A 16343-nucleotide genomic window follows, 5' to 3' on the forward strand; every position below is an offset into this window, starting at 1 on the left:
TTGTTACAAAGATGATCCATTAACTTCCATAGACCAAAACCCTTCAAAAACTCCCACGCTCAGCTATTTTGTCAAATTACTCTACACAACAGAAATAAACACTGATTTCCATTAGAGCCTTAGCAAATAAGAGTAGAACAGAAATCTGACTGAAGGGTACATCTGTGTTCTCAGCAAAACCAGTGCATTAAGCTAACACAGTTTTTGTCAGTTTGGTTTCCTTTTTTTCCCCCCCCTCAAGTCCTAAGGTATATTAGTTTCAAGCTTCTCAGACAAAACAAGGTGGCAAATGTGTGAACACAAGTTAAAACTTCTCTCTTTTTTCCATTTAAAACTAAACTCTGTTAGCACTCTTTAAAATTGCTGGGGAAATGTCATAACCACATCATCATGTGAAAAGTGGGGCAATAGCAAGGCAAGCACTGACTTACACCTTTCTGCTCCAATCATCTCCTAGCAGAATCAACTTAAGACATATTTAGTCAGTCAGATGACATCTGAAATATGGATGAAAAACGCTTGCTATTTATAAGTGCTGAGTTTGTCAGTCTGAATTGCTGAAACCAAAAGCATAAAGATCCAGGAATCCAGATAGTTCAATCAATGTAATTTAAATACAGGCAAAATCAGGACACCAAATGTACAATGTATCAGTCACCCAGAGTGAAATATTGTAAAACAGTGAAACCCACAGTTTGTTTCTACCAGAAGAAAGTATTTTCACAAGCAAGAGAGAAGTATATCCTTGTAACATTGCATACAGAACAGCCAAATTCATTATCTCATCTGAGATACTCTGTTCACATTCATTAAATGGATGGAACAGGTACAGTAGAAGGGCTACAAAAGAGATTGCTTGTACAGACTGCTTTAACTAGGCTCAAAAACCAGAAAATGAAGAGATTATGACATTTAGAAATCTCATGTTAAATATCCTTTCTTCTTGTGACATGTAAACAGATTGACTAATACCAGCACAAGAAGAAAAATCTGAATACATCAGACTAGAAATTAGCTTATCTATACTGGTCAGTACAATGCATTTACTGAGAAAAGACAAAACCAGCACAGAGACTGGCCACCAACTTCAGGGCAACACAGAACAGTCTACAAAAGCACTGAGAAGGACCTCCATTTCTTATTTCTGCAGAAAGGAAAGTCATCTTCTCAAACATGTAACGTGTGATTTATTATGCTTTCTTATATGAAAAATGTTTTTATTTTGTGGTTCCTTTTCCATTTGTTAGCAACCGCAGACATAAGGCTGCATTCCAAAATAGCAGAGTAAGGGTATTTGGTTTCATAATCTTCTTAAACCATTATTCATTTTGGAAAAAAGCATTCTCCAAGCAGCATAAATTACTTTAGTTTTAAAACCAAAGATCAGCAATGATAGATTTAGGTTTTTCTTTTTAAGTCTACACACAGCTAGGAAAAAATAAGTCTTCAAAAGCCTTTTCAGGATTTTTCAGAATATCAAATTTTAAGAAACACAGAAGTATTGACTTTTTAAATGTGCACTTACAATAACATTTTCCATTTTGACTGAATGCATAAACAGCAAAACTATTTTAAATGAGTCTTTAAAAGTGGCGTCATCAGGAGCTGACTTTTGCCTAAACTCCTTTGTATGGATATTAAACTATTTATCAGTTGTAAAACAAAAAGAAAATAAGAAAGAGATACCACAGCTTGCGGCATTTCCAATGACGTGTTCAGATTTCATTTCTACATGTGGGTAGCATGTATGTGTAAATTCTGTTAGGCAACTTACCATTTGAAAACAATCAATGTTTATTTGCAGGATGAAGACTTTTGAAGTCAAAAATATGATAAATCGCATTGCTCCTCTTCAAGTACTTTTTATATAAGGAACTATAATTTCACAGAGAACAAACCATTCTCTTACACAAATATTTTGTGCATTTTGGTTTGGGTTGGGTTTTTTTGGTTTTGTTTTTTCTTTTTTTTTTTTTAAAGAAACCTATTAGACCCTTTTACACAGTCTAACACCTTTTTTAGTAGCCATCCAAAAGAGGAAAGGGTTCCATTCAGGAGCAATGTTTTATATACCATTCAAATAACTACTTCACTATTCTATTCCAGTTTGCTTGCAGAACCTCCTGGAGACAATTTGGATCTTCCTACTTCATATTTTGTAAAGTGCTCTCAATGTTTTTCAATTTTCATATCAAAACCAAAAAGTATTAAGAGATACTTTTGGTGTATTGTACTATATAACGTGCATGCAAATTATGAACTAGTTTTAGTAAGAACCACCACACAGAAAAAGGCAGTTTACACAAAAATATTAGACACAGTATTGTGAATTCTCAGGTATCTATGATGCAAATTACTTACATTACACATTTTGAGAGTTAAATTTAAAGTTCATTGACTCAGTCATCAAACTCAAGCACTAATCATAAACACTATCTTTTGATGCATTATTTTGTATTAATGAAACAGATTCAGTAGCTAAACTCTGTACATTTTTGAGTAATCCCAACACTTCCAAGAAGAATTTGCAAAGAGAAACAAGTAGAATAGACTTAATCACTCAAATTCCCCACAGTTAAAAAAAAAAAAAAAAGAAAAAGAAAAAAAAAGTTGGGAATCAGAATCTGTTTCTTGTTTTATTTAGAACCATAAATAGTTTACGGAGTTTACAGTAGTAATCAACATATTTCCAAGTTGATTACGTAAACAGATGAGAATAAATTGTTAATGGACCAAAGTAATTTTGGTCCATCCAAATAGTCTTTACTATTGGTAAAGAGTAGGAAGCCTAGACTTAAAAGTGATCTCATGACTAATCTTACAGGACATAGTTATTTCTAGCAACTCTTTTGAGGTGTGCCCTTCACCTTCCAGAGGAAATAACTGTGGAAGTTTAGCTTTGCTACTTCCAACCAGACCAAAATAGATAACGTTCTAGACACAGCTTGAAACTTTTCTGAGAACAACATAAAACATGGCTGAATTATATCACATCCTTAAGTCCCACCAGCATTTATGGGGATCACTTCATTTAAGGCAGCAAAGTTCTGATGTCTGCAGCATTATATAATGAGGACAAACAGCTACAATTGAACAACTTTCTAGAAAAATAATGAGCAGCTATGGAAACGGAGCTGCAGGAGTTATCTAATTTAAAAAATCAGTAAGTCCAAACTGAGTTTCATTGCAAAGCAGCTGAACAGTGAGTGTGTGGGGAAACTCTCTCTTCAGAGGTCAGAGAGGATAAAGTGTGTTGTATTCTTAAAAACTGCTCTGAAGATGATAGGAAAAATGACAAAAGAGTAAGCATTTACAGTCAGCAATAAGTTTGAAAGGGTAATTAAAAACAGTAATTAAAAATACAGTAATTAAAATGTCTAGAAGACCATCACATAACATACTGAGACTATAAATGAAACTGACTGTAGTCATGAATAAAGGAGATTTCAACTGAAAATTTAGCCTTTCAAAAGGCCTTTCAGCAAGTTGCTTGCACAAAGCCTACTAAAGAAACTAAGGTGTGCTGAACGAAAGATTAGCTAAGACACAAAACAGAGCAAGAACTGTGTCACTGCGTACTTTTAACATGAAGAGTTTAAGTACATTCAAAAGTGAACTTGTGCAAGACTAACCTATCAAGAACTATTAAATGAAGTAATGCAGATAAAACCTTTGGTTCAGCAAGTTCCTAAACCAAGGATTTCTGAAAAGCAGGCTAGTACTATCTGACCAAATATCACTCTATAGATTCAGCATTTTCATTGCCCTCTCCTAAGAATCCATCACTGGATATTATCAGAGAGGATACTGACATAAACAGACCATCAGTCTGACCCAGGATGGCTATGTTGATGCAAGAATACCATGCTAAAGCAAGAAGCATTCACCATAAAGTAATTTTACTTGTCATGAAATGGCAGCACAAGAAATAAAATACTTCCTGTGCAGAACAAACTGCTCTGAGTTCAAAAATACTGTGTTCAAGCAAAGAATTAAGAGTTCATTCTTTAGTCACATGAAAAGCATTGCCTGTAAGCTACAAGGAAGATACACCTGATCTGGAGTCTGAGCTCTCTTTACGTATCAGAACTAATATTTATCTGTTTATCTTAAGAGGTTCAGCTGCAGACTTCCTGATGGTTATATTTTCTGTATAAACCACTCAAGGATACACATGACCTTTTGTTATGATCTTCTGTGATGTACACATCTGGCTCAAGACAACAAATTGTTCTCCTCTCTTAACTAACAATAGCATCCCTTCGTGTTCTCTGCACTCATGGAAATTAGGGGGACAGATACAGCATTGCGCTATACCATTCCTGGTTGCACTAGATAATCACTGATAAGGCCTTGTTCAGGTGTCCCTGGTTTATCCACAGTGGACTGAGGTTGCATTCTGCTGGGATAGTTCACTCACGGGGCTGAAAATAAAACTTTATTCACAGGCAGACCTAGAGTTAAGAACCTCTGACTGCGTAGGCTACTGGAAAATGTGACTGGTCTCTCTTTTTTGCATTAAGATAAGAGATTTAATTGACTGATGTACCTGTTGGGCATGTAATGTCCTGTGTCTTGGGTATACACTAGTGTACAATATTGCTGTCTGTACAAATACAAAATGAAAAAACGATACATGGCTAGTGTTATCTCTAGTAAAGGCTATAAAAAAAAAGATAGATTCCATCTTTCCAGCTCTTGTATAGAAAGTACTGACACAAAATGCAAGTCAGTCTACCTTGCCTGTCATACCTTTGAACACAGAGTTTTGTTGTTAAAAAAAAAAAAAAAAAAAAAAGCAAGCACCTGGGATGTATGTATTTTAAATGAAATCTTGAAGAAAGACTGCACTGAAATAGGAAGATCAGGATCTTATTTTTCCTACTTCTAACTGTAAGTATTACTAAGTCTTAACGCGTGAAGATTCACTGAAAATAGAATGTGACATGTGAGATGTATTTGGAAAACATTCTTCTATGCTGCTCGTAACACATTTTTTTCCAAATAACTCATTATTATATTGGAAACTTGTTGCTATTAGAACAGAAATTGACACCAAGAAAACTGTAAAAATGGAGGCAGATATGAGACATGAAAACAAGTATCTAGATTCATGTATGGACATGATTTAACAAGCCCTTCTGAGTTGCAGGAGCAGTACATATTACCATTTCCTCAACTCTGTGCAAGGTTCATAACTTGCAAAATAGAGGAAAGCCAAGACGTACTGCAGATGTTTTGCAGGCGTGCACTATCATAAAATTTTTCCTTTACCAGATATGCTGATTTCTAGATCTCATAAGCAAGGCAGATTTTTCTGATTTGCTTTTTAAATTGACACATATATGTGTGCTGCACGTATACCTAATCTGACTATTTTAAGCTCAGACAACCTTCCTCTATAACACTCAGTGTGATTTGCTAACAAGGGACAAGCACTGACATAAAAGGACTGTGGCACGATTCAGCACACACATTCTCAAACCTTTCTCAACATTCGGTAAATACATGAAAGCAGAAATAGTAAAACTGAGTGTGTATTAAGGAAAATTTAAAAATATGATGACTTCTTCAGAACCACTGTAAGTGGTCATTTCCTGCTTAGTATACAAAAAGTAATTGTGGCACATAATTAAATACTAGTATCATACCTGTTCTGTATTAAAGCAATAACTTGAGAATATGTCTTCCCAATAACACTTTCTCCATTGACTTTTATAATTCTGTCACCTGTAAAGGGAAAAGTTATACCTTAAATTAATTTGTCTAGACATTTTTTTGATCATTTTTATTCTGTCCTTCTGTACCCCACAATAATCAAGATCACCAATATGTTAAATTCAAAGTTAGCCTTCTTTAAAAATGAAAAAAGAAGAAAATAAAAGATGCACAATACAGCTACATGTAACCATATACAGGATGCCAAGTTCTACTCTTTTCTCAGAACATTTTCAGACCTTGCATCTTATTCTAAGCTTCCAAATGAATCACCTAGAAACTCATAGAAAGAAAACCACAAGCAGGTGTAAGCTACACCAGAGGCTCACTTAAGTATCCCACCTTCAAAATAAAGCTTTTGATGTATGGTAACACAGACTGACAACTCTGCCCAATTCTTAAGCAAATTATAAGTAGACGTTGCATTCCAGCGCTTAACCTCAAACAAAACCAAACCTTAACTGAGAACACTGCCAGGTTTTGCTGTACACATCTCCTTTAATAGCAGCAAATACTGCAATTTTGTACTTCTTCCTTCTGAGAAATAAAGAACGAATATTTTGAAAGGCTCCAGTTTCCTCCTTCATCAGAATAATCTGGGTTGTTTCCAAGACATTAGCATCTCTTCAATGCATCCTGGACAGCATAATGGCTTATTTCTTATCCATATAGACAAATCTTTAGACCTAACATCACTTTTATCAGATTTCTCCAAATAGCTTGTTGCACCTTCCTCATTAAGAGCTCCATATACTCTCATAAATTAAGTGGCGAATATATAACGTGGAGCTATTTTCAGCTTTAATGAAAAACCCATCCCATTCCTTCACCAAAAATGGTATTTACATCATCTCTGATCAGAAGAGCAGAAACCTATCTTGAATTTACTAATGAGGAGAAAATGGTCTAAAAGATTACAGGTAGGGAACTTTGGAAAGCTGCTGGAGAAAGAAGAATTGAAAGGAAGGACTCATGCAAAGTGAGCCAAATGGAACGGCTTTTTCAACACTGCTTTAGAAACTGAAAGCCCTTTTTGTGTTTCTGGCATGACCAAATCAAAACAAGGAAAAAGCTGCTCACTCTGAATACTCAGCCTGACTTGGTGGCAATAATGCTCTAAATGCTCGTGCTCTGTGGAGGTTCCCTATATGGACCCCAGATTTCCAGACTTACCAAACCACATGGATCTGCTGACTGTTTTTAATTTGGCCTGCACACACAACGTAACATCATGCAAATAAATTTGTGAGAGATTTTCAAGTTTACATATGCCCTTTTAACAGCTGGTTATCACCCTTCTCCTCACCTGAAAGAGCTCTCAGAGTTTTGTCTCTTGCTTCCTAAGCAATGAAAGAAAGGTTGGTGGCAACATTTAATGGCTGCTAGCAATCCACATGACTGATAGGCACCTGCAATGGATGGCAAACCCTATCTCACTGTTGCATACACACAGACAACTTAAGTAATTAGGCTGAGAAACTGGACTTTCAAGAAAACAAAGTTAATTTTGAAATGCTCAGTATCACACCAATATCAATCCTTTCAGAAAGTTGCAGGAAAAAGAAATACTATAGTTTGTGTCAAAAAATGTTCTTAATTTACAAGCTGTGAACCCTGTCCTGCTAGGTTGTATGGCAAGACTTCCTAAGAACACACCAGATCCTTCTCTGGAACTTAAAACTAGCTTTTTTCCAGGCTGTTTCAGAACTTGTCCACAGATGTAGATCTTTACTCAGTATTCCCACCAAAAACTGTAATAAGGAATATTTTTTAAAGTAAGTCATATCATCTTACCTATTCTTTCCCAGTTTTTATTTTTCAAAGAAACAGACTAGGTTATACATAGCAGTGAAACAAATCTACTTGAAGCATACATCCAATGAACCTGCCAAAAACCTCAGGTGGGACACACTGCAGCACTGGTTATATGAAAGAAGCGGGTGTGGGCAACTGCAAAATACAACTTTGCTCAGTTTCAGGTACATATAAAGGGGAAGGGCAGTGCCTGTAGTGCAAAAAAGGATATAGAAGCATGAAGGCTTTTTCTAATAGCTCTCTATCAATCTGGTGGCCCATTAAGTATCTTTGATCAAACTAGAAATTAAGCTGAATGCACTTAAACCATTTCCCTTTGCACATATTTTAGTTCTTTATATTCTTGCATATACATAAATGGCAGCATGAAGATCAAGACATGGGAAATGTGGATCTGTTTTGGCTGTCTATTTCAATTTTTCTAACATTTATGTTTGGAACTCACAGACACATTCTTTTTTAATGAAATGCCTCAGAGGTTAAATATGGGAAGTATGATCTTTCTAACTCTAACAAAGATAATCTTACAGGAGTATTCAAATATACTCAGAATGAATTGTCTTACGTTTCAGATATTTTAACCTATTCCTCAAATTTGCAAGAGTATTGCAAGCTTTCCAGTAAGTAGCAGCCAGGTAAGCTCCTGAAACAGAGCTCACTGATTCTGGGTAATGAAGCTTGTGTTGAGACTTTCAGTATTACAAAGACCCTGCACCAGTGAAATAAGAATTGACAAACATAGCTACCTAAACTCATATGAGATTTTGGAGTATTTTCTTTCCATTAGTGTGACCATGAAACAAAGCTAAGTTGAATTAAAAAAATATAAAAATAAAAAAAAATACAGTTTATTCTACAAAAAATAAGAAATGTATACATTGTCTCTATCAGAGGTTAAGCAATCTACCTGGCTGATCAATCTCTGAGTGTTTTATAATATAATTTCAAGATAGAGATATAGTAATATATTTCACCCCAAAGTTTTAAACAAGAAATAGTGGCATGACCTAATTAGATATAACCGCTATCAGCAGTGTGTTTAAGAATAATATTCTGGTAATTTAAAAATGTATTTTCTCATTTATTTTCTGTTCTATATTCTGGGCTCCTAAAAATCTCTTCTATGCCTAAAAATAAAATATTCTCTAAAGATTTCATCTCTTTCAATTTGGCAAACACTGAACAGAGTAGAAATTAACATGGCTCCTCTGTACAACTTCAGCATATGCTGCACTTTATCAAGCCAAAACATTTCTTTATAGAATAGCATTAAAATAATGCCAAAGTAGCCCTTCCCTAAATAACTACTTAAGGAGAAGTTAAAAAAGAAAAATGCTTTATGCTGTACAAGTAGGATCTAGTGCTGTTTTTAAATTGCTCATCATCCTAGAATCTTTGTTTTTCTTTAGGAAGAAACATACAAAAATTATTCTATTCCAGTTGAATGCATGTACATAACTGTTTTCAAAAGAAAACATCAACATCCCAATATCTACACAAACACAATCTTTTTATAGAACATAAGTTTTGCCATATTTTTTTTAAGAACAGAAACCTGCGTTTGTAGTGGTATCCATCTATGTAACTTCTTGTTTTATCACTTGTAAGACTTCCCATTCTAACATACTTTTCTTCTTCCTTCGACACTTAAGTACAGGTGTGACAAAGTACCTGGCACTTCACAGAAAATATGTTTTCTTCTCTCCAGTTTGATTAAATCAAACAACTGAACAAAATTTGATAAGAAGAGATAGACTTGGATTGCTCCCACTTCATTTAAAGGAGGTGGAATAACTTAGTTTAAAGGACAAAAACCTGAGTGTTTTGAGATTACCAATTTGTCAGAAAGCAAAAGAAATAGGAGCTTACAGGTGTCATTTTCCTCACCTATTTTTATCATATACTTGTTCTTTTCTAAAGATAATAAACCAAAAAGACTTTAATGCCTTAATATATTTTATATAGCACTTCCTGAGAGAACACAACAGTGCTTTTGAGATGAAAAACACTGGAGGACTATTTAAAAGAGAGGTTTCAAACTTCCAAAGGAAAGAACAAGGTTTAAATGGAAGATAGAATATACGTAGAAGCTTAAATCATATATATTTTACATCACATACACAAACACGCTATCAGTGTTATATAAGAACAGTACCTGTGCACAATCCAGCTTCAAAAGCAGGTCCACCCTCTTTAACTTGTTTAACAAATATGGTATCCATTGGCTCCAGTCTATTTCTTTGTTTTCCTGAGGAAGAAAGAATATTTCTTAATAGCATTTAATTATACTGCATTACAATGTTTTTACTTTAAGAATTATTTTGAAATGTAATCCTGCCACGTTCATCATTACATTAAATACTCAAGTTCAATTTGGGGTAAGGGAAGGAAGAGAGACTAGGAGTCCTAAAGACAGCATTTTCTTTAGCTACACTAAAGATCTTTTAGGTGTCTGGGGAATAAAGAAAGGGGAGGGGGTTGGGAAGAGAGATGTATCTCAAACTTAGAACTTGCTATGTACCAGTACGTGGTATTTTTCGAGTTCATTTCATCATCTCATTCCTACATCATCCTTATGCTGATGCCTACACTATTCAGTAAGAATTATCCCTTCCTCTCCTAGATTGCTACCTGACATAAGATAAAGCAAGACAAACTGAGTAAAAATTAGTAGTGCAAATTGAAAAATAAAATTTTAAAATCTTTCCTTAAAAGGAAAAAAACGTAACGTTGATTTATAGTCCTCATGGAACTGTAACACTGATTTTCTAACTGTTTTTCAGATGAAAGTTTCAAGATGAAGTCTAAAGTTTTCTTGAAGATTTATCAAAAGTCAAAAGGAAAGGCATAATTCAAAATAAATTATGTTTGCACGTGCTGTACATATCCATATATACACAACGTAGAAGTTAATCTACAGTAGTTAGAAAACATAACATCTTCTTGCCTTCTCAGTACGCACTTAATTTCTATGCTTCCAGAAACAAAGGTACTTTGTGCTTTTACATGCATGACACCAAATCTAAGTAATTCTTAGTTGAAGTAGCCACTGCTTCCGAACATCGGGGCGGGGGGGGGGGGGGGGGAGGGCAGTAAAACAAAAGACAAACAAACAAAAACAAACCAAAAAAACCTCCACACAAACAAAACTGCAAGACAAAAATCTCCACAGTTATACTGCAGGCTAGAATACAGCGATCCTGTCCTGAGCTACATCCGTATGTAGCTGGAGTAAGCCATTTTACAGCCTCTACACAGCTTCACTAGTGCAATTTCTATGCCAGTGAGCTAAAAAAAAAAAAAAAAAAAAAAGAAAAGAAAAAAAATCCCCCCAAAACAAACAAAAAACCCACCCAAAAATGAAATTTGAAATTTTATTTCCAGTCTGCCAGAAGATTGCACTGAACTTAATTTGTTCTACAGTGTTAGCGGTCTCTGCTAACACCCCTGTCCCACCTGGTGCAAACATGAGCACTCACAGAACTGGCAGCAGAACCTCAAAGGTTACAGCCAGACAAGCTTTTATGGTGCCAGCGGTGGCTTTAATAGCCTTGGTCCCTCCCAACTCCTATCACCAGTTACTACCCCCGTACCACACTTTCAGCTGGGGAAATGCCACCCTTTGGAGGCTACATGATGAGCCAGCCCAGGGAACTGACATGGACTGAAAGTAAGTGGGGTCTGGGTTCCAGTTTACCAGGAAAACTGGGCATAGTAGAGAGAGTGGCATAAACTGCAGAAAAAGAAGGAACAGCAGGAGAGAATAAAGGGATTGCTTGAAACTGGCACTGCTGATAAAAGAAACACTCCTTGAAACTGCAGTATTAGGTTCTCATCACTTCTTCAGTGACTAATCTTTGACTTGGGCACAAACAGCACTGCTTTTGGAAGTATTTTCGCCACAGCTTTAAATATCCTACCTGGCCATGCTTACTAAGCCACAGCATTATTTATTGAATATAAATAAGGTGCCCCCCTTACCCTTTTTTTGGTTCAGTTTCCATATGGGAAAAGCTTATTATTTGAAGAATTATTTGAAGAATTTTAATGAATTGCACAAAACCAGACTTCCCTCTGACTGATTCACGCTTTTCAAATACAAGTTTTAGCCTAATGCCTTCATTCTGCAAACCCCCAGTGTCCTGCCATTTTACCACAAAACAGTTGAACAAAATGGCTGACTCATATGGCTCTAAATGGCCTTCTCAAAATAACTCCAGATTGGTAAAGAATAATCAAAAAGTTGATTTGATAGAATCAGATAACTACTATATACAAAGCAACTGAATTATAAATCAAGAAACTCCAGCTGGCAGCTCAGTCCCCAAATACTTTAAAATTTGATTAGCAGGACATAGCTACAAGACATACAAAATGCTCTTTGTGAAGCAAAGCTAGTATCTGTCATTTTTAATCTGCTGATTTAAATAGACACTGAACACATGATGGGTCTTGTCCTTTAAGAGGCAGTAATGTTTCAGCAAGCTTAGACAAGATCTAAGAATAATTTACCCAGATGCCATGAACAAAAAGTTGCTTCAACCACTTACAAAAGTGAAGTTAAAATACAACCTTTTATAGGACCACCAAACATCCTTCCCAGCGTTGCCACTTAATCTTTTACTGAAGTGATATACAATCCCAAAGTGACAACACAAATCAAAATAATGCAGCACCCACGGCACATTTAATTTATAACACTTAATACCTGATACTTATAACTCAACACCAAGGGGCTACCTCAGCTTCCTTTATAAAATGCTCATCAAAAAAACGTTAGTGGCCTACTGCTAGTTTGCTTAACACTCAAATGCTACTTTATGCCTTGGCCGTACCTGAACATACAAAGCAAGAGGTCAAGCAGATAAGGTTACTCCCATTCAATATCCAACACAGAACACCTTTAACCACATCTGAGTTAGAGGGGAAAACTGTACCAGTTTATGGAGACCAGAGACTGAAAGTTTCCCTGAACATCTGATTTCTGACCGACCGACCTGTCAGCTACACTCAGAGGTTCTTCAACAGTACAGGCACTCACTTCAGGTTTTCACAGCTAATTTATGGACCAATTCAGAAAGCTGATTACACATTAAACTTGGTTCTTTGTCCTACATACGGAAGGAAGCTATATTGAACAGTGATTCTTCTTAAAATGGTGAACCACCACGCTAAAGATAAAGATCAATTTGGGGGCAAAAATTAGGATGAAAGGTTTAAAGTGTTGTTTACATCTGCAGGTTCATTTTACAGTTCAGTAATATCCAAATACAAGCAAAGACAAGGAGAAAACCTAGGACTCCCAAGCTTTGGTAGATGAATACATGCTCTTCATTCCTCCTTGGAGTTTTACATACTTGGATACGAACCAGAACTTTTTTCCTTCAGTAACACATAAATGAACTTCCTTGAATACATAGCCTCAAAGTGTATGTTTATATTTTGAGTTTGAAACTCAAACAAAGCTAAACACTATTTTCTGACAGTAGGAGCTAACAATACAATACTTTCTTCAGACCAACTGAGGCAGAATAAATCTTGTAGGTGTGCACTCAATCATTACAGAAGTAAACTCCAAGTAAAATGGATAATCTAATAACTTACCTCATGTCTCAAAATTCAACAATCATTACACTTCAATTTAATTGTGCCTAAATCTCCATTGGGTCCCATCTGCACCCAATCATCAGGCAAAAGCAAGATGCTATTCAAAATGTGAGCGTACACTCCCCTCCTTCCAAAGTTCCCCATCCAGAGCAGATTATCACCCATTTTACACTACGTTCTCCAGCTCTGCACTACATAGTGTCACAATTTTCCTTTCTAATATTGAAAGGCCTAATTTTTTGGAGCATGCCAGCAACTCCTTAAAAGGCAATAAAAGAATGAACAGTAAAGCAGCTCACACTACTAGTCTGTCAGACTTGTAGCCTTATTTGCCAGTGCTTTTCCAGTGCTCATTACTGCATATTACTTTGCCTCCTCCCTCCTTCTCCATACTTTTATAAACAACTTTATAATTGAGCATTACATTGCAGGCTGCCAACAAAGATGACAATTTCTCCCAAATCTTCAACTGCAAGTGAAAAACAAAACAGCACGCACACACAAAGAACAGGCAAAAGGATGAGCTACCAGGAACACTCATACATGCAAGGAAGCAGCACAGATGTAAAGCACAACTTCTGCAAAACATATTTCATATTTACTTCATTTCTCCACAAGTCCATAAAATTGTTCTTTCCTTTATCAGTCTTGTAAGCACACAAAATTCTCCAGCATGAGTAAATGGTCACCAGTCAGGATAAATTAAAACTCAAGTTATTGTCTAGGCAGTAATGTAGTTTTACTAACAGACCGACTAAATATTCCCTGCAGTGCCACCACTCCCTTAAGTGATGCTATTCAAACAAAAATGTAACTTTAGAGAAGGCAAACTCGTGTCTGAACTTTTACTTCAGAGATTCAGCACCATCAGAAATAAGGAAATAAAAATGAGTCACCAAGTATATAGAAGGCTCAAGGCGAAAATTCATTGGCTTAAACAAGGAAGTAAGGAATCTGCAGTCTTTATAATGAGGTCCTTGGTCTAAACAACCAAAGTTAAGAAAAGTAGTCTGAAGAAGCACAAACACCTGTAAATCAAATGCAAGACATACAGAAAAGCAGTTTATTGCAATAAGATTCTTCCTAGCCAATATATAAATTTTTCATAGTTGTACGCAAATCTTCTAATTAATCAGCAATCTTCAACCAAAAAATACTAACTGCTACCTTCAATAACCAGTGAGATCAAAGGAGAATCTACAAAATTAAGACTAGCGTCTTGTTTCAACTGTTGTTCAAATTAAGGTCAAACAATATTAAAGACTGTATTCATAATACATACATTTATAATCATTTATGACCTAACCTTTACACTACCTGGATCTACTAGCTGAGACTAAAAGTCAACACCACCTTCACAGTCTGACAGGGAAAGTAAGTTTCCCATTGTAAACTTTCCTGACAAAGGTTTGAGGTGCCAGAAGTGGCAGAAGTGAGTATGTTGCACTAGCACAACAATCTGATATGCAAAATAATAAAATTCTAATATGCTCTTTCACCCTGATAAAAGTGAATATTAAAAAAAACCCTACTACTTTTAAACAGAACAGTAGAATTAAGAGTTGTTAACATTTATAAATGACTTACATGGGGGGTGGGGGGTCATATGGTCACAATGCAAAACTTCTCCTAACTCCCCTAAACTTGATGTAAAAATTAATTTTACCTAGGTACGAATTCTAGCTTAAACCCATAAAATGCTAGTTTGGAATACAGCTGCTACAAGGAACATAACTAGTATTATATCAAATGCATTAAGCTAGTTAGCTTTTAAGCTAGTCTTTGCAGACCAGACAGCATTACTATACTGCTCTGTGATTCATCTGGAAAACAAAGTAACATGGTGGAAGTTAATATTATCACATCCACCAACACACTACAAGATAGCAGCAAGCACATCACTCCTCTGTAGTCATTAACCTTCTGATATAAAACACAGTCAGATAAAAACATGTGAGTCACAAAGACTACACAAAGGACACCTCTCTGACAAAGAGCCTTTACATTTTGAAGAGGAAAAAAAACCTCAAAAGAAACAGAACAAAAAACCCCACACCAAAGTGCTATTGCTGACATAGCTCTTCAATTCTTTTTGACCTGCAGAGCACAGACCTGCCAAGTGTTTCAGAACACAGTGTAATACATACTTTCTTACAAAGTCTCTTCTAAGAGCCCACTGCTTAAATACATGCCATTTCTTCTCTTCCTAGAGGAAAAAAAAATTTTTGCTCAGGGCAGCTGAACCATGCTTAGAAATCCTCCTAACACAGGAACTGGATAAAGGCTACAGAGTTTTGTTAACCTTATGCAGAATATTTTTACTCCTGGCCCCATGCTCAGCAGACAGCAAAAGGGTGACTTTCATTTTTATACTAAAGAATCACCAGCCCCATGAAACACCTCAAATTATTAAATTAAGACAGGCTTCTATGTACATCTTTCTCTCACTCAAGAGGCAGGAATATTCCTCTTGGACATGAAGATCTACAAATATGCTTTTGGATATCCAAGGCATTTGAACTCTGTTGATTCAACAATGCCAAGTGGCACTGATTCTTGGGACACCTTTCAGGCAAAGGGACAAGACATATGTACAGATACAGTGAGAGAAATGCTTCTAAATGATTACTGAATCAAAAACCTGCTAATCATTTCCCAAGCTACCCAAAAAGAGATTGCTGAAAGTACAGCGGAACTTACATTTATTAAAAGATATTTAATTTAATATAAATCACAAAACTGTCAGGATTGCATTTAACTGAGAGAGTCCAACTAAAGACAATTCTGGATTTTATAATATGCAAACTGAATTTCATACATAGTAAGCATTTCTCCACCAGCAATCCATTGCAGAAAAGGAGCCCAAAGGTCCCAGCCCAGCCCCAACAGAGCTTTTTCACCCATTGTCAAGCACAAATTAACGCAACTAAAAAGCATTAAGCAAAATACAGTGTCGAAGATGAGCCTCTAAAAGAGGTTGATAACAAGTAAAATAGCACTGTTGAGTCATTTAGCAGAGAAACACCTGGCATTCAACTCTGTGATACAGGAAAAATACACTCCGTTATTCCTCAGAGCACCTCTGGCATTTTGATTAGGCAACTCAAAGATGATATTTCTTCTCCTGCTTACTCTTCTCTTAAAACCGTTTGACTAATACAACCTCAACCCTGTCTTCATGGCAGGGTGGGGGGAGAATGAGA

General features: G+C 35.9%; 1 protein-coding gene across 4 annotated transcripts in view; it reads right to left on the reverse strand.

Moving 5' to 3' along the window:
* The window catches only part of ARHGAP21 (Rho GTPase activating protein 21), a 123635-nt gene that overhangs the window by 41029 nt on the left and 66263 nt on the right, over window positions 1-16343 (reverse strand). For all 4 annotated transcript variants that reach the window (XM_052804418.1, XM_052804440.1, XM_052804431.1 and 1 more), the window contains 2 exons: window positions 9689-9781; window positions 5652-5730 (listed from right to left, as the gene is read on the reverse strand). In XM_052804418.1, coding sequence (XP_052660378.1) covers window positions 5652-5730; window positions 9689-9781 — 172 coding nt within the window. The remainder of the gene's footprint in view (window positions 1-5651; window positions 5731-9688; window positions 9782-16343) is intronic.

The sequence above is a fragment of the Harpia harpyja genome, chromosome 1 (assembly GCF_026419915.1).
Source record: "Harpia harpyja isolate bHarHar1 chromosome 1, bHarHar1 primary haplotype, whole genome shotgun sequence".
NCBI lineage: Eukaryota > Metazoa > Chordata > Aves > Accipitriformes > Accipitridae > Harpia > Harpia harpyja.